General features: G+C 39.3%; 1 protein-coding gene across 2 annotated transcripts; it reads left to right on the plus strand.

The window, feature by feature from the left end:
- The first annotated feature begins 855 nt into the window (after nt 1-855).
- On the plus strand, nt 856-22,278 carry LOC145894313 (extracellular calcium-sensing receptor-like). 2 transcript variants are annotated; one of them, XM_082982856.1, is made up of 24 exons: nt 856-1,109; nt 2,009-2,110; nt 3,571-3,698; nt 7,139-7,277; nt 8,724-8,916; nt 9,769-9,967; nt 10,790-10,993; nt 11,618-11,796; nt 12,502-12,597; nt 12,878-12,895; nt 14,514-14,729; nt 15,322-15,496; nt 15,790-15,894; nt 16,106-16,254; nt 16,635-16,739; nt 17,009-17,134; nt 17,546-17,768; nt 18,150-18,271; nt 18,769-18,874; nt 19,189-19,370; nt 19,653-19,797; nt 20,215-20,308; nt 21,193-21,303; nt 21,499-22,278. In XM_082982856.1, the coding sequence occupies exons 1-24, from the start codon at nt 943-945 to the stop codon at nt 21,755-21,757; spliced, it is 3,543 nt and encodes a 1,180-aa protein (XP_082838982.1). In that variant the 5' UTR covers nt 856-942; the 3' UTR covers nt 21,758-22,278. The 2 variants fall into 2 exon arrangements, with proteins under 2 accessions (XP_082838982.1, XP_082838983.1); XM_082982857.1 differs by lacking the exon at nt 12,878-12,895.
- Nucleotides 22,279-22,382: the final 104 nt, after the last annotated feature.

Genomic DNA, 22,382 nt, shown 5'->3' on the forward strand with positions numbered 1-22,382 from the left:
ATGAACATTGTTAATTCCTGTGAATTAAACATACTTCAATTTCTTCAATGCGCCGTGTCAGTCTCTGGTCTATACCTATAGTACTTGCTGGTGCACTGTTTTGATAAGAGGCTAACAGTTGAACATTTACATTAGCACGAGCTTGCCCGACATTGATCTCGCTTCCTCAGGTGTTGAACATACAGCAGTGTAAAATGCGGCATTGTGCACATGTCGAAGGTGTGTTTACGGATGGACGTTCGCGTTAAGCGGTGCAGCCAGTAAACAAAATTCCTCTGCGCCTTCTCCACTCTATTTAACACTTGGCTGGTCTGGAAATTCGCAATTCAAATACACTTTACCCCGTGTTGCAGCTACCAGATTTCCGCTCGCTACTTGTGTCACATGAGTGCGGCAGTGTTAGTGGTTTCCCGACGAAATCCAGGCAATGTCTTTGCTTCCTTTAATCACTGAAGCAGTGATTAGCGCTGTTTCGTGTCCGTCAATATGTTATGTTCAGGCATATAACCCAGCGTGATCTACTTCAGGTTTTGATGTTAGAAACAAGGGCAAAAAGTAACGGTTTTCCGGATACACAAGTTCAATTTCAGTGCTGCCAAGGGAAGCGTTCTGAATAACCTCAGCGCATTCTATGCTTACTGACTATAGGCTTCCTGCTGGTGCGATGAGTGGGGTAGTGTTTATTTTGCGATTGCACTGAAAGCTTCCGTAGTCATGAGTTTGCTGTGACAACAAAGAGTTGATATTGCAGTGGTGGATATATAGTCTGCTTCGGATTAAACTGTGTTTACATAGGTTGTTACTCTTGCACAAAGAAACTCCAATACATATAAACATACTTTATATTCCAGGACTTGTTTGGCAATAATGCAAGGTATATAGTGTTTTATTACCTTGCGTTGACAAATTTCCTTCAAAACGCCTGGAACCACTGCTGGTCCAATGATGGGTTTAAACATTGTGTATATGATTTGCCTTATATTTGGAGGGAGTTTCCAATGGGCGGAAGGGACGTATGTCCGTTCTGTGGAATATCACGAAGACGGAAACGTCGTCCTGGGCGGTTTGTTCCCTCTCCATTACTCAACTTATAGATCCGATAATTACAGGTCAGTTAACTTGTGCCTCCCATAGTTTTTAACATTGTTAAAATGCAGTCGTGTTGTGATGACGCATGGAATATCATGCATCACCAAAATCTAGGTTGATTACTAGTTATGACGATTTAAGCATAACGAGATATAATCATCACGATTATATCTGTAACAGTTAATACACACTTTCTGAAACTATCATGAGAATTGCTTTTAAAGAAATAACGCTGGGATCAACGAAATCCCCAAACTAAATCCCGACCAGTTCCAGGAGTATATGTACATGCGGAAGAGAGCGGCACTTGTTTTTTGGTATTGTGGAAACTTGCCTGAATATTTTACGTCAAGGAAGTTACAAGTGTCGCTTGAAAGTGACTTAAAGGTCTCTTAAATCAGGTTTATTTGTTCCTGAGTGTCATCAGCAAATCAAACACATGGATTTTGCGCGTTTATCCATGGACGTGGTTGATTGGGCGCACTTACTCTAAATCGGGTTTAATCAGAAGGCATATTTCACTTATTTAGCAACCTGGGTTTACATTGTGAACATTATACAGCATATAAAGGTTTTTTAGTGTTTACGCTGCGCGGCACAACGTTTCAACTGCAGTTGATCTTGGGCTGTTTGCACAGCCTTGCTCTTGAACATTAAACATCGCAATGGTACAGCGCTGAGTTGTACGTGACATTTCAATGTTAGCATAGGGACGAGCCGGAACGCTCACTGGTTCGAAAAACGCCAAACTTTAACACAAACACACTTGGGTTGCAGTGAAAGAGCAAATACCCGAAGTGTATGAAGTTTCCCTAAGAGTTCAACTTGTATTTGCATTTCGTTTTGTGAAAATGTAGATGAAATTTGTGTTTATTTACTGGCTTCGTTCAACGTTACATTTGAGCTTTGCTTGTTTCAGCCTTCAAAGCAAACCTTTTCCAGTTGAATGCGAAAACTACAACTTCCTCGGATTCCGTTGGATGCAGGCGATGATTTTTGCAATCGAGGAGATCAACAACAGGTTCGATTGTTTCCGCAATTACGCTAATCGGGTATTCTTAATCTTTGATCACGTTGCAACGACTGGTCTTATATTCCCTGGTTGAAAACAACACATTTTAAACAAAATTAGGACATAAATCTCAAACAACGCCCAAATCCGATATCCATTTATAGAAACTGATCGAAAAAGTCGTGCATCCGGTTACCTGTCATCTGTTACTTTTATTTTCGCACAAAAGAAACAAGGTTACGCACTGACTACCTACAAAACAACAACGTGGTTCCCTGACCCGCCAGGGCAACCTCATGACAATGTGAAGGTTTTTGTTATAAGTTTGTTTACGTTCAAATAAATTAATATTTTGGGCGCGAATTTCCGACGTGCTTATAAATTACAACAACGCCGTAGTTTCACGGCAGCCATTTTTGCGTCGTTTGCTCCGCAAATAGAAAACAGCGGCCATGCGTTGATTTTTTGTGAATAGTGTTTTAACATTGGGTAAAAGCCTATCCCACACACACAGATTTCTGCCAAAAATTGTCACAAATAGGAATCTCGTATTTTGAAAAATCGCCAAAAACGTATGTGGTTATAGATTTTTTAATAGAGCTTTATAGGCCTAATACGCTTTGATGATCTATTTTGTATAGATTTGTGTGGTAGCTATGACATTGAAGCTGTAAAGCATGGCTTAAACGCAAGGGTTTTTTTTGCCGAAGACTTCAAATATTTGTTTTCTTAACATTTACTCATTGAATTCCTTCTCAACTTTTCGCTTATTCACGGCACGAGGTTTACCACAGACACGGGGATAGGCGCCCGACCGCCGCGTGGGGAGAAGTTATTTACTGGCAAGGTCGTTGCCACCGTTCAAGGTTGTGTGTTGCGCCATGTGGCATTGAGTCTGACAAACTCCCGTGTTGGGTTTCTTTCCGGTGTTTACTTAATGAAAAGTTGTTGATGAATTTTTGGTTAACGCGGGATAAGATCTTTGGCATTTATTTGTCGTACCACTAAATTGCATAGTATGTATTGGAGTATAACAAAAAAATTACACTGGATATTCTGGATACCAAGGTACCCTGGCAGACTGTGGATCATAGATCGCAAGTATAGTTCAACAATTTCCAAATAAACATTAAATGAGCTGTATCTTATGATTGTGTTTTACAACGTATATGAAAATACTAATTAAGCAGCACGTTGCGCAAGAAAACTGGCGCGAACTTAAGGGTTCTAATGGGCAAATGTAGGTGGTGTCAACGTATGATTGTCATCGCTCCTGCCCTAGTGGATTGCACGCTAAATTGTACGGGTCGACAACAAGGTACAACAAACATAGGGTTCGCAAATTTTCACCTGTTATAAAGGGATCTTGAGCGTTAGAGTTTGTGAAGGCCCTGGTGTAACGTACCCTATAATACAGCATTGATTTCCAACGATTTTTTCCTGCATGATACGAACTTTTACTTCAACAGGACAGACATCCTGCCAAACATCACCTTGGGTTTCGAGCTGTTCGATTCCTGCAATGCAAACGCCAGAGTTGTGAGCCAGACGTTGCATATGGTCAACACGATGTACAACAACGCATCAATCGAACCACGTGAGTGTGTTTTTTTACCTCGAAACCAGAAAAATAACCGAAATATCCTAAATAACGTGGTGGGTCCTGAACGAACCCGCGGAAAACGTTTTATTACTAAAGCTTTAAAACACCCACACAAAAGTACACGATTTATCGGTATATCTGTTAATAATTTGCAAAACTTTGCATTCACTCTACTGCACTGCGGTTGGAGTTCTGCCATGAGCGGTTAGAACCAAGTCACATGTGGATTAACGCAATTTCCGCAAACCGCAAATTTGCTTTGATAATTTCGACAGAATCGCAGGATTCACTGTTTAATGTGAATAATCAGTTTATTACGGGACTTGGGTGGGTATACATTTCAAGCAGGCAAATTGTCTCATCGATAATACAGAATTGAATTGAACAATCATTTTAGTTGCAATTGTTGGAGGCAATTAGACTCGGCGCAGTTCTTGTTTTGTGCTTGGCCTTTCTGACCCATTCGACCCAACTTTGGGACGCGCAAATGACTTACTTCTAAGCCGAGCCAGACGAAACTTGCTTTAAAACTAATTTTGTCTAACTGAAACTGATATTGCAGCTTATTGAAATATGCATATGGTGAAATTGCAGTTTAATTTTCTGTATAGTGCGGTCTGCATCTTTTCCAATATAAGGATTTCCATAAGCCGCTGTCAATCTAGCTTTAGCCAAATGTTGTCGTTAATGGAATCGGCATCGATCCGGTGGTATAAAAAAACGTCGCTTCGTGGCGTCTTGTGGCCCAAACATTGGGTTGTTGACGTGAAGGGTTAATTTAACCCCTAATGGGTGAGTGTCGTGAACATTGGACTGTCCATCTAAATCTAAATTTAACGCGTAAATAATGTGTGTTGTTTTGCCATGCAAAAAAAACAGTAAAATGTATGATTAAAGTCTACACAATTTAAAATTGGTTGGTAAAGGTGTGGGAATTATATTTAAAGAAACTATTATTGATCTTGTTGGTTAATACTAACGAAAATAACAAATTCTCAATATCGTTCTGTCAAAAGCTTGCGAGCACAAGCAGGCGCACTCCGAATCAAAGTAAAACGGTCGATTATTAACTTGAGCTTCTTGGTGTTATATATATATAGTCGTTGCAACATTACGGTACGTGAATGTACATTTAAGGTGTTGGTTGTTAAAAGTTTCCAAAAAGACAAACGGCACTCGTCACATGCGCGCTTTGGAAACAAAAATAAATTTTGCAAACCAGATTTCCGGTCAAATCCACTTGAAAATCTTGCCGCAAGATATTTTCCCATGCCCACGCAAAACCACATCAACCAATTTCGGTGACAATGTGAGGATTTAAATAGGAGGTTGCCTGGTAATCCCGGCCAACGCGGACTGATTTAGTTTATAATAGCCCAGCCAACAGAATTTTGAGACGTAGGCCAAGGCAAATTTAGCAGCTTTCGAAAAGACTTGTTATGTAAATAAATCTGCTCCATATTTATCCAAAACTAGTTGTTGGCTCTTTAAGCGAAATCCTTTACAATGATTCTGTCGTTTGAAGTGTTTTGGAAGCTGTTTAATCTCAAATTGGGAGCTTCAAGTTGATGTGAAACAGTTAAATGCTATAACGGGCGATTTCAGACTGAGCAAATACTTTCTCCGTCGATCGTAGCAGAGAGAAGAAAGGTTATGTTGACATTTGTGAAGATTTATGCCTGGGCACATCTCCAAAAACCACGAAACGCCCTGCATAGCGTTACACAGCTCATTACATGGAACTGTGACGTTGTACCGAGACTTGTTGTTCACAACGATTCCAGCTCCCCTTCAACACCATACGAATCGTTGTCAATAACGTTTACTACAAAATGAGGGCATGGAGTTTGAATTAGGGTAATATCAGTTTGTTGGACTTCCAAGTAATTCGCAATAAACAGGTTGAGAAGGAAGTATCACCCTCTCATTGGAACCATTACGTGACGACGAGAACGGACGAGTGTTACCGACTATTGATAAGATGTTTTTCCTCGTAACTTGACGAGTTACGGAAAATATCTCCACAGCTTTACCGCTCACGGATTTTCAATTTTAAATATTCAGATTATATTTTCTGTCATGAATGTTTCAAAAGGTTATATTTGAATAGTATTTGTATGTAGAAAATTGTACTTTTCTTTGGCCCAACGACATTGGGTCAATTTTTTGAAGTGAAAACCGTGATTTTTCCGGAAAACGATAAGCGGTCATCTGTGCAATATGGGACACAATTTTCGCCGCCTACGGATCCAGAAATCAGCCTTTACAAGTTTTCATTCATGTTAAACAGGAGATTCGTTGACCTTTTGATGAAAACCATCCATCTCAATCGTAATTAAACGCATAATTACAAAGTATGCAATTCCGCTTTGGGTCGCTGGTCACGTGCGTGGGCAACCTCCACACAAGTTATTAAATTACTTAAAATTGGTGTCGATGACGTTTAAATAATTCGCGCTTTTTGTTGCGGTTGCGAAACATTAAGAAGGATTTTTGTCTCAATGTGTTTGTGTTTTAAATACGGCTTTTGAATTAATTTTAAACTAAGAAAACGAATGTTAAAAACGTGTTCAATTCAACAGGCGTGGTCACTATTAAAGGTCGAAAAATTATGGACTTGACGACACTTTTGGTTGAAGTAAAGTGCGCTATTTTGCGGGCTTTTAATTTCTCAAAGGCTGTGGTATAACAAGAGTAAAACTGGGGGAAGAAATACCTTGGCAAATTTGATAAGAAACTGGAAAACGATTTTGAAGCACCGAGAATCTCGTATTTTCTTCCGCTATATGTTGCACTACAGCTTGCATATGAGCGAACAGCCTTGTCATAAGTCTTATATCATCAAGATGCAACTTTCAATAATACTATTTTGCACTCATGCGAGGCACTTGTAATTACATTGCTCCATACTTCCTGTATATCAATCACCGCAAATATCTCCTTATCTACTGGAAATCCTGCCTCAAATCCCCACAGTGTTGTCACTCCACGTCAAAGTCAAACTCACGCTTCGGGGTCATATACCCTGTTCCCCTATTCCCAAATTATGAGCATTTGTAGAATTGCTGTGCAGTGAAGCGGAATGCGGGGCATGGTGAGTTGTCACTTATGTAAAACCACTCGTTCGTATGCAGCGGTTGCGGTTGTTCATGAACACAAGGCGAAGATACAAATCCTCCAGACCCTCAGGGGGCAAATGCCACTGTTAAGGATCTTATATATACATTTAGTATATGCGTGATTCTTAATATAAGCGACCTTCTCTTGCAACCTCGATAAGGTATGGCCGTCGTAAATCTTGGTTGAACACAATCTACGTTTAATTTTGCGCAGCTATATGTGAAAAATACATTATACCTGGCAGCAGCATCATCGCAACGTATGTGTGATGTTTACCTATATATGCGGCAGTTGAAATTGTTGTTTCGTTGCAGACTCGGCTGTATCTGCTGTGGTTGGTGCGACATCATCAGACAAATCCATCATCGTTTCCAACATTCTGAGTGTGTTCGACATCACCCAAGTTAGTTACGCCTCAACCAGTCGAACTCTCAGCAACAAGGATATATTCAAGTAAGTCAGATGCATAAGTTATGTATTATATCTTGTTACTATGCATATGTCCGTCTCTGGTCTATACCTATAATGCTTGCTGGTGCACTGCTTTTGTAAGAGACCGACTAGTAAACGACTTTATTAACACGAGCTTTCGCGAGCTTGACCTGATTTCACCAGATGAAGCGACATTTCTGTGGGAAAAAGTTTTCTAAAATTGAAGTTGCTTTTCACTCTCACGATATGTTTGTACCCCTTGGAATTTTACTTCCACCGGTTTGTTTTTCTCACGTTTTCATGTTACGTCCTTTAGAAAATGCCACATGCAACTTTGCACCTTTAACGCACCAGTCCTGAGATTGTGACGCAACAAGAAGCCGCTATCTCGCCACAATCGATATATATCGTGCGTAGTTTGCCCCCGATGCGATATTTTTCCACGGCAAACACAAGTTCCGTGTGAAAAAAATGTAACTCTCACTGCCTGGATGTAAAACATTGGATGGACGATTAAGATTTCAAACTTTAAAGCAAAAACCAAATTCTATTTGCGTTTCTATGAACTATGTTCTTGTATCTGAACTTGCCTGATAAAATACGCAGAATGTTAAGATAAATTCTTTGTAACTTTTTTATTTTTTTTGTATATTTAAATTCCACTGTGAAAAGGCTATATGGGGACAGCTATGGTAGCATTACCATTATTGTTATTACACACCCGTTGACATTGTGCGTGCTTTCAACGGTTCTTAGAACCAGTGACAATTGAGTGCAAAACGAACGAAATAATCGTCGTGTTTTCCTTGCAAGAAACACATGCGGTTTCCAATAAAACCTCAGCCTGTCAGCCATCCGCGGTGGTAACGTACAGGGATATACGAGTGTGTCGATTTATTTGAGGCTCGCGGGTTAGGGATGGGGTTTAGGTTAGGCGTGTCCTCTTGATTGACAAGGTATGGTTTTATTCTGCCATAAATACAACATAATCCGCATTGTTTTCCTTCCCTAGCTAAAAACACAACCCAGCGTTGCTAACCCATGTGACACGTGACGATTTTGGCGCCAAACAGTAGTAACCTGGTTGATTTTTATAGTGCTGCATAATCTACACATTTCGTGTTCATTTGCAATAGGAGTGAGCAACTTTTTGCCTACCAACGCCAAATTTTTACACTGTTGTTTCAGATGCATCACAACTTCTATTTTTTTAAATATGGTTAACTTTAGATGAGAAATGTTGTCAGGAAAGTGACCTAAATATCCAAAACACTTTTTCTGGAAAACATTTAGGACTTTTATATTTGTTTTACGAGCAACCGAACTTTACTTTTGTTATCTCTTGGAAAGGCAACGCCGGCCTCCCCTGCTGAAATGTTAAATAAATTCGCCCTTCTGAGCTGGCCCTTGGCGATCACGCAGCCACCGTATTGCCAGCAAAGCTAATGCATTTTTTGTCACAATTAGTTCGTTTTTCCGTACGATCCCCAACGATGATGAGCAAGCGTTGGCGATGGTAAAACTGATGGTACATCATGGGTGGACTTGGATTGGGGCAGTTGGTGCCGATGACGGGTATGGAAGATCCGGGATATCAAAGCTAAGAGATGAAGCCGCCAATGTCGGTATATGCGTGGAGTACACATCCTATATATCAAAGGTAAATTACGTTGACAACGATTGTGAAAAACAGAAATCTGTGTGCATTCTTATCACAATGCAAAAGTCTTTCTTTTTCTTTGAAAATTGCCAACTATGAACCGTTGAAAAAAATCATTTAAAAAACAAGTTTTTAATCCATAGCAGACCCCCCAACCTCCCCATCCCGATGTGTCTTGATTTGTTCACACGCTAAACACCACATCGTGAATAATTTAAATGCTTACCGCCACATTATACACAGTGGGCGTCTCGTAGCCACGACTACGACAATAGTGTCGGTTTGTAGCCCCGGGTTTGCGGTGAGCTCTTGTTTGCCTCAAGAATGCGGTTAGCTCGGATTTATTCAGATGCGAGCGCCTTGCAGGTCAGGGCTATTTACATTCAAGTTATTCTTCACAAATACAAAAAATACTAACAATTTGTGCGGTGCGGGGACCTTTTTATTTAAAGATCACATGAACTCATGCGGCATTCAGCCTTTATGATAGAAATCTCTTAGTTTTGAGGCAATGGTTTTCGTAGGCCATACTATTTCTATTTATGACCCCAGATTGACATGAGCCCTGGAGCGCCTCACCAGCTGTCTCGTAGGGCCTGTTGCAGGGTCAGCATACGTTATTAGAACGACTTAGGTTGTTGCAATATAATAACCGGTCTGTTATTTGAGGTTTTGTTATATTTGTGACTTTTTTCTATTTTTTTCTCTTGTTGTTTCTTGTTTTTTATACCAAGTTTAATACTGTATGATAACCTAAATGCAAATATCGCCATTGCTTCCCACCGTTCCGAAAAATGATACTGGTTTTGTATTATTTAAAAATTAAAACTATTATTATCAAAATTTTTTCAGTCGATGACGCCGGAAAAACTCCGGAAGGTGGCAGCAGAGGTTCGGGATTACAATGCCACTGTGTTCGTTTTGTTCATGAGCGCAACCGAGCTTGTTCCCTTCGCCAAAGAACTGTATCAGCTCAACGTAACCGATAAAGTGTGGATTTTCAGTGAAGCGATCGCGACTTCCAACACAATACAACAGACAGAAGGAGCTGGTGAGTTCTATTTAATTCATTACTGCCATCAGGTATTTTTTAATCCATTGCATCCCAATAAAGGCCGCTGCATTGCAACCGAAACGTTGATACTTCTGAGTATTCTGTTTTAATATCGGTTATTCAAAGGCGGGGTACTTGTTTATAATTTGAAACAGGTTTTAAAAAAGTCAAATCGTTTTTACTTTGAATGCAAAGTTACCGCACGCCAACGAACAATAAACATAAAACATAAAACGGTGAACCAAGCGTCATTGAGTCAGGCGCCCAGGTAAAGGTGATTTCCTTACGGAGAAAATGGCATGTCAAATTTGCGCTTGTGACTGGGGGTTGCTTAGTCAATAGCGCCCGACGTTCACACAAACGTCAATCTGCAGCCAAAATGTCGCTGTGTCTTGACTGGCTTAATTATGTTGGTTAAGGTCAAGTTACACGTGGCATCTGGCGCTCCCCGACCAACCGCACTTGGGTAATAAAGCTTGTGCCTCTGCAGGGTCAAAAACGTTACTGTCATTAAGTACTGAATGACAGCAACGTTTCAAAGTCAGGGTTATTCCTAATGTTATTTTCTTTAAATAACTTCTCATAATATTTAACACACGATCTGTTGATGGACATAAAACGTATATTGCGCTACATGAAACGAATCAAACTTTCCAAGTTTCAACTTATGGTTTCCAAAAAATTATATTATTTTACAGAGGCAAACATACGCTCCGTAGACAGAAACAAGCTGTGTTTGATAAAAATAAAAGTCCACTCGCAACGTGTTAATTTAATTTTCAAACTTTAAAATACAAAGGTGATATTCTTTCTCTGCAGAGGAAGTTTTTAAGGGAACGCTGGGCATCGCAACGCGGGGCGGAACGATGCCAGGTTTTCGCGAATTCCTCGAGGGGGTTTCCCCGCAAACGCAACCGGGCAGTCCTTTTCTGAAGGAGTTTTGGGAGCGCTCGTTTCAGTGCCGTTGCCCCCCAGAGGTCTGTCCAACGCCGGGAGAACACGATGACTGGCATGACCACACAGGTTTGTTGACGCGTTTTGAAAACTTGTGTATTTTTGTAATGCGAAGGTTTTTGGGTGCGGGAGAATGATTATTATAGCTCTTTTGCGCATATAATCAATAAGTCCGACTTCTAGCTCTGGCCTTTATTTTCAGAATTGCCCACTTCGAGTATTTTGCACCTATTTGAATTAAAATTTACGAATTAATAATCTGACGATGGAAAGACGCATTCCTGCAAATACTGTAACGATTGGAACTTCTTATACTTTAAACAAAAGCAGCAAAAAAAATTATATATCCGGAGGCTAAAATCAATAAACTTACTTACCCAAGACAAAAAGTGACTGATTTTAGCCTACAGAAATAATGTTTATGTGCTGCTTACGTACAATGGTTGCAGCATTTGAGTTCAAAACCATACTCCCTCTACTTGTTTGCTTGTATTCAGACAATTGAGCAACATACGATCAGACTAAATAAAATAAGATCACATACACTGACGCTGGTCGTTTCGTTGCTCTTTTTTGAGTTCCCGGAGTTTACTGATACGCAAAAAGACACCGACCTGTACAGGCTGATTTCTGTTGTCATTTACCTCTTGTATTCCAACATGTTAAAAACCGACACTTTTTTGTTCGCAACAGACTTCCAGAACTTGTGCATTGGGAACGAAAGTCTGGAGGTTGATGGCGTCGGCAAAGCCTTTCTCGGCTGGACTGGCACCGATCTGGGAAAAACGTACAACGTTTACCTCGCGGTGTACGTCATCGCACAAGCATTGGATGAAATAAGAAAATGTGTGGATGGCAATGGTTTGCTTAAGGTTGGTGAAGACATTTCATTCAGTTGGTAATCTGTATTTCGAGGGTGTGAAAATCAGGCCACTAAATATGTGCCTACTACCGCGAGCCGCATTATGAGCGATATTTTCGTTGACCAAGATCACATTCTTATACTATTTTTGGCATATGTAGCAGCTAACATAAAAGTTGTAGTATTTAAAGATGGATTTAGGTATATTTATTTTTTGCTTGTTTGAAAAAATAAGGTTTGCATTTTACCACGGAGCTATATTTTAATTCGCAAATGAAAATCATTCTGTTGTAAAGCTTTATTTTCGGAAACCCACATTGTATAAATAAAAGTAACCGCTCCACCTATATATAAATCATGCTTAACCTTTCCTTCTGTCGGCTTAAAACCTTTAAAAAGAAAATTGACATTTAGGCGAGGTATAAGAGACCAAATACCCTTGGGCGAGTAATGTTAAATATATCCGCCATGCTTACGGTTATTTAATGTTAAAAAAAACTGAATACTTGGAAACCGTTTTATATTTGATCTTCCAAAACAGTATTTTGAAAGCATTGCTGGTTTGGATGAAATGGGCGTTTTTAAAAAATAGCCATGTCACCATAAAAAGTTACACTGCTTTGCTGTAAAATTGACATACGAGTCCGACAACGTTTGTTATTTTAATATTGCAAAAAATAGTTATTATAATCTGTAACCTTTTGCTTTATTCTAGGACAACAAATGTTCTCATCTATCTACTTTGGAGCCGTGGCAACTTCTAGCTTACATGAAAAAAGTTGAGTTTTATCCACCGGGACAAAACCTACAGGTATGGTTGTGTGCCAACGGAAAACAATTCCACCTGGATTGTCTTGAAATGTTGTCAGATAAAATTAACAAAAGTCTTAAAACTGCTGCGTTTTTTACAATAGTTAAATTTTGCCATAGCAATAGTTTTTTTTTGCAAATTAAGAAGTGAAGGCATTCTTTTGATGGGTCAACGATTTTCCAAAATGTTTCAGCAATCAACCCTTATAAACATTTTTCTTTTAAGTGCAATGAAACAAACAACTTTGTTTTAACGAAATTCTTTCGCTTTTATGCCTTAGGAAACGCCGCCTGTTGCTGTAAGTATCTGGTATGTCTGTGCCTAGTTTTGTAATTTGGGTTGCTACGGTAACAAATCGCATGGCACGGCCCACTCATCCTTTATGTACATTTTCTTTTCTCTCATCCGATATTTCGGGCTGCAAATTTTATTTTCAAATCGAATTTTTCTGGAATTGTGCGGTTTACAGCGCGTTATAAGGGTTCATTTTCGGGGTTATTTCCGGCTATTGTTGGTGGTGCTGGTGTATGCAAATAATTTCCCCCCTGCAAAACGAGGCTTGGTAATTTGGCATTGTGCTTTATTTGCTGTGCGACGAGATTGCGTTGTTGACTGGTTTTTAACTTTGTTTTACTATTTTGTTCAAATTTATGGTGAAAGCTCGCCTGCCTTATGGCTACATGACGTAAATGCAAAGATTTTTCCGCCCGGCGAAGAGCTTTGGTAATGATCGGTTCACTCTATTTAAACAACAAAATTCAGAAGCAAATGAGCCATAATGATCAGTGATTTCGACCTGTCACGTCTCATCAGCAGAGCCGGTAACTTCCGCTTAACTAACCAAAGACTTTTCCACTCTGTGGTACTTTGCAGTCCATGTCGATCCGTTGGGTACAAATGCTTTGTATCTATAATCTATGCTTGTTGTGCAGCTCACCAAACAACAATCATTTCTGCGAGGTTCCTTTTTTTCGTTTGTAACAAAAGTGTTTTTTGTTCGTGATTTAACTGGCCTCTTCATTTCGGCCAGCAAAAACGATTAGAGGATATTTTAATATTTTTATCATATAACGATAAAATTATTTTCAATCCTTAATCCTTCGCACACCTTGTAGCACTTCCATGTCTTGTAGATACTTTGCTTACAGATCTACGATTCCAGTTTTAGAGATATAGAATGTTGTTAATCTCGTAGTAGAAAAATTACCTAGTTCCGCTAGTGTTGGTAAAAAAACTATAGAAAGCATGCAAAGTAAAAGTAATAAAGTAACATAAACTGGGGATTAATGTAAAATCCTGGCGGGCAAATTTTTAAATACTAATCAACTGGGTCTGTTATACTACATGCTTCTAGTACGCTTTAAAAAGATGGCCAAATTTTCTAATCATGCATGCGGTAGATTTTTTTCGACCGTATGTTTGTAACTTCGTCTTTGCTTTGAAAGTCTTCAGTACCGTTTAAACGAAAGCAAGCGTTTTGGTTTTGACTAACGTCCACTTTCACAAACTCATTGCATTTCGTGTTTCTGGCTCGCTCGCATTCTTCAAATAACAAAACGACATTTTTTTTAAAATTTTTTGTGCTGATACGTCGCGAATGAATTTGTTTCTTACAATCTCACAATTTTGAAATTCTACATTTTGGTAAGCAATGGATTACGGAAACATTGCAAGAAATGTGCGACAAAATCATGTGTTACCTCTTGGGTCATTTTTGTTGATAATTGCTCAAAGTGTGCAAGCAACTTTGAACAAAGGACTGAATTGAGCACAAGAATGCCAAAAAGGCGCCATAAACATCTTCAGCTGCCGCTTTTTCCCGAATTTAAATTTTTTATGTTGTAACATGGAGTTTGTGATTCAACGTCTCTGACCCATCCTGATTCTCGCCCCAACCACGGGTTGTTTTCTTTCAGTTTAAGTTCGACCAGAACGGGGACCCAAACGCATCCTACAAACTAGTAAGCTGGCGGCCGGCGCAAAAACCAACAGACGGGTTGGATCCGCACGAGAATCACACACACGAGTCGGCCAAGTTCGATCTCGTGACAGTGGGCAATTATTCGATCACAACCCAACCCAATTGGTCGATCGACGACAGCTCCATCTACTGGGCGGATGGAAGACATAAGGTTCGTGGCTTCGTTTTTATTGTTTCAGAGCAAAAATAATTGTTAAAAATCCATTCACGGGTTACAGTGTGGTTCTTATAAACATCTGAGTAAACATGCTCAGAACAGTGACAAGCAAATACACACTTTCATTACACGCCGCTTGCTTACCGATACGTGAGAGCACCCGCGTGCCCAATTTCGCATTTAATGTAATAGCAACACATTTATTTCCAAAAGAACGTGCTGTTTCTATTACTCTATATAACTGTGTTCTACCAACACAGACGATTTTCTGGTATTGGTGCTCAATACACGTGCCTTGTGTATGATCTGGCCACTAAAATTCTTTGTAATCAATCCTACTCACTGCCCAGACCCAAAATAAACACTCAGCTTAACATTCATGCCCCCGTTTTCGCAAATGTCCATTTATTGGTACAGCAATCCATTTTTTTCAAAGGAACGCCACGATTGAGCTTAAATTGTGCTAAAGTGCAGAAACGCATGGGCCTTGCCTATATAATCTGCGACGTGGTCGTGACGGTTCACTGTCCAGACCAAAATAAGCACCCAGCTTTTCAAAACCACAATCTGGTTTCAAATTGCGCAGGTTCCTCTCTCCGTGTGCAGCCTCCCGTGCAAGCCAGGGTTCTACATGTCCCAGTTACCGAGTATTTGTTGCTTTCGTTGCATGGAGTGTCCCCTGGGCAGCTTCTCCGTCAACGGAAGTGGGAGGAATTGTCAGGAATGTGGGAAATATGAAAGGTCCAACGAAAACCGAACGGGTAAAATTTTTCCAAAGCAGGGAAATTCGTATGGATTGGACTTTTTCTGTTTATTGACTTCTACGCGTATATTTTGGTTGCCGATAGCCCTGATGAGATAACGTTGTCAACGCCATTTTTCGTATATTTTAGTAGGAAATCTTCACCTTAGGAACAATCATGGGAGTCTTGCGTTACCCATTCACAGAATTTTTGCTAAAGATGTTGAGTAACAACTTAACTGTTGGGCTGTTAAAATATACGATAAAACGTTTCTTTGTTTCGAATCTTGTCATAACGTTCTGTACCTTTAGGTTGTCTGCCCAAGATAGAAGAGTATGTGCGATGGGACGACGCCTTTGGCATCTCCTTCTGCTGTGCTTCTTTCCTCGGAATTGCAATCACATTTGCCACTTGTGGTCAGTCCAATATGATACGTTTCAAGTGGACTCGTGCGGATTCGAACCCACGACCTTCGGGTTTAATTTTGAACTACCAGTAGTTTCCGTTTTAAATTGGCGTTTTTTTTTCTTAAATAAACCTCCGCTTTCGTGATGTAACTCTTGTGGACAACAATAACGTCGTTCACCCACTCAACATTTTTTTTTATTTTTGTTGCTATGGAAACAGTGGCATTCATCGTGAAACGTGAGACTCCTCTCGTGAAAGCCACGAACCGTGAGCTCAGCTTCTTCCTCTTCATCTCCGTCATCTTTTGTTTCGTCACTCCATTGTTCTACGTCAGTCAACCGGAGGATTGGAGTTGTAGGGGAAGAAATGTAAGAGTTTTTGTAACACAAAAATTGCATCTGTTTTTGTTAAATTTTTTCGCTATTTTAGTCACTAGTTTATTGTTTCACAAATAATAACGTTAATGCTTTATGTACTTTGTTTTCACTTTACAGAACCAAAAAAAAGCATGTCAAAAAATGTCGTATATTGATTAGCCTATGGATTTTATATTACAATCTATTAAACAATTACTAGTGGTTTTCTAGGACATTATTCACCAATTTAATATTGGTTTTCTAACAAAATTACTGAAGTTATACTGTGTACACAAATTTTCCAATTAGACAACTATCTTAAATTAGAAACTTGAAGTATGCTGCAGAGTGAACGTATACCACTTGGCTTATTGCATATTTCTTTTCCACAGCTCCTTTTCAGTCTTAGCTTCACTTTCTGCATCTCCGCCATTCTGGTTAAAACACTTCGGGTTCTGACAGCTTTTAACGCCAAAGTACCGGTCATGTACAGAAAGGTGGGCGGCATAATTACGTACAATTGTTTTGGCATCTCTTTGTGTTTGTCCATTTTATTATAACACGCACCAATGCAGTCATTTTCTGTTTCTTTGTTCTGCCTCTATCCAGTTAAAACGCCATGACGTTGTGTTTTGTGAACAACACAAAGCACTAAAATCAACAATAAGATTAACATTTTATGACGTATTACAGTATTTTGAAACAATAATATTAATTTGAGCAAATTTTCTTTTGGAAATATGGTTAAACTTTGCCTGTTTTGTAGAGAGCCAAGTGGTTGGGAGAACACCTCCAAGTAATCGTCGTCATGGGAATTAGCCTCGTACAAGTCATTCTCTGCGTCACGTGGTTGCTCGTGGAGCCACCAAGTGTCGAAAGAATTCTTAATCCGGTGCGTTAAGAATTCTTTTTTTCGGTCAAAACTTTTAGGGACTAAAAATGTCTGAGGCATTTCCTTTACCAGTTTGTATGCTTGTAAAGCAACTTTCGTCTTAGAGTAAAATAGCAACCACACCGGTAGCTTGAATTTTTAACATACAGCTCTGACTTATCTGGAAAAAGGTGGCTTTGAAGCTTAGTTCACCTGCTTTGGCTGGGATGCCCGTAAACCATTGATTAATGTATGTTATCTGAGATCGCAGTAAAAAAAATATATAACATTTACGCAAGTAAAAGACCTTCGCAGAGAGGCAGTACTGCCTAGAGTCCCAGACATTGTTTTCTGCGTTTGAAAATATCTTTTAACGAATACTGTGTAATGTTTATACATCATTGTTGAAAAAATATATAACATTTTGCGCAGGCAACCCCAGAGAAAATGGTGATAGCTTGCACTATGGGCAGCATCCCAATAGTGGGCTGTGTGTACGGCTACCTCTGTGTACTGGCACTGATTGCCTTCGTACTGGCGTTCCGTGCAAGAAAGTTACCGGAAAATTTCAACGAAGCGAAATTCGTCACTTTTGCAATGCTCATATTCTTCATTGTCTGGCTGTCTTTCATCCCTGCCTACCTTACTACCACAGGTTTGTTTCAAAATAAACGTTATTGTGACGTCACAATACCAACAATACCTTTATTTATTTCTTATTGTTATCTTTTTATTGAAATGGCCAACAGCGTCAAAGACGAAGTCGTTTATTTTAGCTTTTAATCGTGCATTAAAAACACAACCTGCTTGTCGCTATTGCAGTTACAAAATGACCGTTGACATACACGTGCATTCACCACGACTGTGGTACAAAAACAATAATGGGAAAGTTTATTGACCGTATTATGACGTAACAAAACACCAACAAAGGCTTTTGTCATTGTGACAAAGCAATAACTGTATTCTGGAATAAATTGAAAAAAGTTGTCATAAATAGAATGTTAGTTTAACGGAAATTTTGTGACTTTTCCTGCAGGATCGATGTCAACTGCTGTGTACTGCATTGCAATCCTGGCATCGACGTACGGACTTCTCGGATGTATTTTCTTTCCAAAACTTTACGTGATGTTTGTCACTCCAAACAGAAACACAATACAGGTAAAAGTCCTTTTCTGAGAAGGTTTGCTTAAAAAACTGATCATAAGATAAAATGCTAATCACAATAACATTTCTAGAGCTCCAAAAGGAGTAAAAGACGTTCACACCAGTAATGTTATATTGATTTGCAAAGACAGATCAGTCGGTTACCGACCTGCTAAGGCTGATTCCTACAGTCAAATTTCTGACGTTTTTCTATTATATGCAATACAAATACGTTGACATTCCGTTACTTTGCCTTTTTTTTAATTTAATGCTCGGTACATTTTGTTTACAAATTTTGCAACAAAGACCAACAAAACCAATTTTGCAACAAAACCAAAAAAAATTTGTTAGCAAAGTTAATTTATCATATTGTGTAGTAAGATCTATAAGCAATGCTGCACTTGCTTCGCCATTTCTACAAAAATATAACATGCACCTTTTCGAAGGACATTTCCGTTCGATTACTTGCTTAGATTAATTCTCTAAATTTGAAATATTCGTGATTATCACAGGAAGTTCGTCAGACGACCGCGAATCACGCCATGAAATCAACTCGCTCTGTGCTGTGTAACGTTAACGCCACCACCACTACGGATGGGACGTTTACACCAATAACCAGTGAGTTCAGTGGTACAGTGTATCAAGGGAGGCGGGTGATGGGCGCCTGGTGGACAGCTTGGCGTCAAATACGACCGTCTAATTGTGCTTCATTGCTTGAAACGACTTGGTTCTTACGTCACGGAAACCAACATAAAATCTTGTGGTCGTGTTTCCATTATTTTAAACATCCTGGGCTCATTTGTGCAGTAGCATTCCTTTAAATTCTATTATTGTTGCTTTCCTGGTATAATACTCAAACCTTTTTACCGAACAACAAAACTTACCGTTTTCAATTCAACAATTTTCAAATCATATTTGTGTGTTTCTCGTAGCGAAAAGGTTGAGTCCACGTCAGTCAGGTGAATCCAATGGGCTCCGTTTATTTTCCGGCACGTCGCGCCCCTCTGCCGGCTCGGTAAAACACTTCAAAGGAGTGGAGCCCAGGTCCACCTCTATCACCGAATCCAAACGACTCAAATGGAGAAGAAAGTACTTGGAGGAAGAAAAAAATAATGTAAGGTGGCAATTAAAATTTTACTGCGAATATTTTATTGATCATGACAAACGGAATCAGATAAACTGAAAATCTGTTTGTTGCGTGTCGTTATTTTAAACTATAGTCTGATTTTCTTATTTTCGACAATATTGACTTTCTTAAATTTAAGTTTCACAACCGTATGGAAATGTATTGATCAAAACTACGTATCAGCAACACATCATCGTCTTTTTGTGTGCTTTTTCCATTCGTAACTTGGGAGATGAAAGGGCAACATTCTACAATTTTATCCTTGTGCAGGAATCTGGAAACAATAATTCAGCCAATGGGGCGACGTTTAAACAGTCACGTGACGGTGGCAAACCGTCGAAAACCGTGAGGATAGTGGAAGAGGAACGCTCGTGGAGGAATGATAAAACTGAAAGCAATTGTAAAAGCGAAACTGGTTTGTAACTTTCATGTTTTACCGAATGGAAACAATTTCTGTTTATGATGATTTGTAGTTGTGCGGATTTTAGATCGAGATAAACAAAATACGAAAATATGCGTTTGTTAAGAACATTCAGTATTATTATTTGTATAATAACACTTCTTTCAACAAACTGACAATTAAAACTGATCTTAGTTTAACGCAAATACCTGTATTGTTTTTGTTAACTTGTCATAAGAATAAGAAGTTTGTGATTTGAGGTTTAGTGGCAGTTTAAAAATATGTGCCAGATTTTTCTGTTCAAAACGTTTAAAGTTAATTATTATTATTTTCTTTGAGAAAAATTCAAATTCAAATGCCATTGAGTTCATTGCCAACTTTTCTCAGAATGTGAACAACTGTGAAAAATAAACCTATATATTCTTCTTTCAGATCGCGATAGTCCTTCAACCACGATACGAGTGGGAATCGAAAGCCGAATATCGAGCAGCATATCGTCCCTGGACTCGAATTCGTTATCGAAAATGTGAGAGGTCTTGTCTTAGTGCAGGTGCATCCCCGCTCCAATAATTTTCATTTCTACTTCCTCTCTACCTATATTTGCATGTTGTAAATTCCAGCAAGATTCCCTTGTGCTTCACCCATTAATTTATTCGTGGCCATTAATATACGCTGCACGTTTATTGTAGGATATAAGGGCATTGTACCTAAACAACGGAATCCATATGTAGCTTCTATGGCGTAGCGATATTCCACCGATGGGGATGTAATAATTGTTGTTGCTCCAACCGTTTCTTCTGCGCCAAATCCTTTCGTTTCCGCGATTTGCTTGAAGCTGTTCGCAAACAAATGTTGGCATGGAAACCAAACGCTCTAGATTTGGCTTTAATCCAGCTGCCTTTCTTTACTTTTCAAATTCACATGTAATTTTTCTTATTTGCATGACTGTGTAAACACAAAAAGCGGCGAATCATGAAATGACGTAAAGGTAAATGTGGCACTGTAGGCATATTTGGATTAAAGCCAATTTTTACCGGCGTGTCCAGTGGTGGGATTCAGCCGGTTCGCACCGGTTCTATAGAACCGTCTCACGAAATTTTATGAGATCAGCGAACCGGTTAGCATTACTGGTTACTGTCAATGGATTTTTGTAACAAAACCGGCTGAAAAATATGACTTTTGTGATAGAACCGGCTGACAGAAAATTTGAATCTCACCGCTGGGCGTGTCGTATTAATATATGAAATATCACGCCATTGTTGAGATTTTATCTCACGATCTCGGTAATTCCGGACAAATCTATCTTTAAATTTACGAAATCTTGCAGGAAACTAGGCGAGTTGCTTTACCATGTTTTTGACAAATGTCACTGCAAAGTATTTTGGTTATTCTGACGAATTGATATTTCAGTGTACAGTGTGACGAACAGCCGCACGGGGGCGCTGGTTTTAACGTCAAGGTCGATGTGAAGGTCAACATTCAACCAGGGGCTGCACCGAGCCAGAATTCCTCCCTCAATGAGTAATAACAGTTTTATTCTAATTTATCCACAACATCGCGTTTTACAATCCGGTTTTATAGCAACCTTAAAAAATTATTCACTTAAAAAAATATGCTATTATTAATTTGTGCACGTGGTGAATTTCAACCGTGTATGCTGAGAGGGGTCTATGGGTGAATTTTGGGCAATTCCTTATGGTTTACAATATTGTGCAGCCCGCCCCCAGTGTACGAAGCCAACGACACAAGCGTACCGCCAGATGGTGCTAGAGATTTAAACAAATCGAAACTTCAACCTTCGAACGACTTGGATCAAGTATCCACCAATAACACTCGAAAAGCGACCGACTCTTCGCTTGCGTCACTACTGAGTGACGTCACAACTTCGTCGATGACCGACACGGATTCGGACGGATGTTCCGATCGCGTATTCATTAAAAATAGTTCCGCTTTGAAAGAAACGTCATTAGCCTGATGTCTCCATATTCTGAAGCTGCATAACGTTAAGGCTGTTCAAGCTTGTGATAACGCAAACACATTTGCAATATGTTTGCGTCATGGTTAATAACGTCATTAACAAACAATGGTCGTAATTTTCAATAATCCCTTGCTGAGAGGTACATGTCACAAAGTTGCCTTCAGTGTTTGCGGTTAACCATTCCTGTATTTGAGCGCTGTGGTTTATTTTGTACATTCCAATGCACTTTAAATTGTATGTTCCAATACTTGCTCTCGCTGCTTTCAATGTTTTCCTCGTTTCATTCATTTATTCGTTTGTATTTCGTCTATTTGACGCACTCGCTGAAATCTTCAATTTGTTTATTTAGTATCAATCGTCCAAGGGCAATGGTATACAAAAGCACACTTTTTGCATCACAATGACTGGGTACTTGGTCATTGATGCACTATGGACAATTTTTTTATCATACGTATTTTACGCCATTGCTGCGTTTCATTTTTCTTGTTGACTTTCCAAATAAATTTGCAAAAAATTAAGATATCAGATAATGTGCAGCTCCCATTTCGACCAACAAAAAATATTCTACGCGGTACATGCAAATTTATTCGTGGCAAGAAATAATTTTTATTTGTTTCTATGT

The sequence above is a fragment of the Ascidia mentula genome, chromosome 3, assembly GCF_947561715.1.
Source record: "Ascidia mentula chromosome 3, kaAscMent1.1, whole genome shotgun sequence".
In the NCBI taxonomy this organism is placed as follows: Eukaryota; Metazoa; Chordata; class Ascidiacea; order Phlebobranchia; family Ascidiidae; genus Ascidia; species Ascidia mentula.

Coding starts and splice junctions, on each gene's coding strand:
- LOC145894313 (XM_082982856.1), top strand. CDS start 943: ATGATGGGTTTAAACATTGTGTATATGATTTGCCTTATATTTGGAGGG. Junction 9,968..10,789: donor ACAACAGACAGAAGGAGCTG/GTGAGTTCTATT, acceptor CTTTCTCTGCAG/AGGAAGTTTTTAAGGGAACG. Junction 19,371..19,652: donor TGGAGGAAGAAAAAAATAAT/GTAAGGTGGCAA, acceptor ATCCTTGTGCAG/GAATCTGGAAACAATAATTC.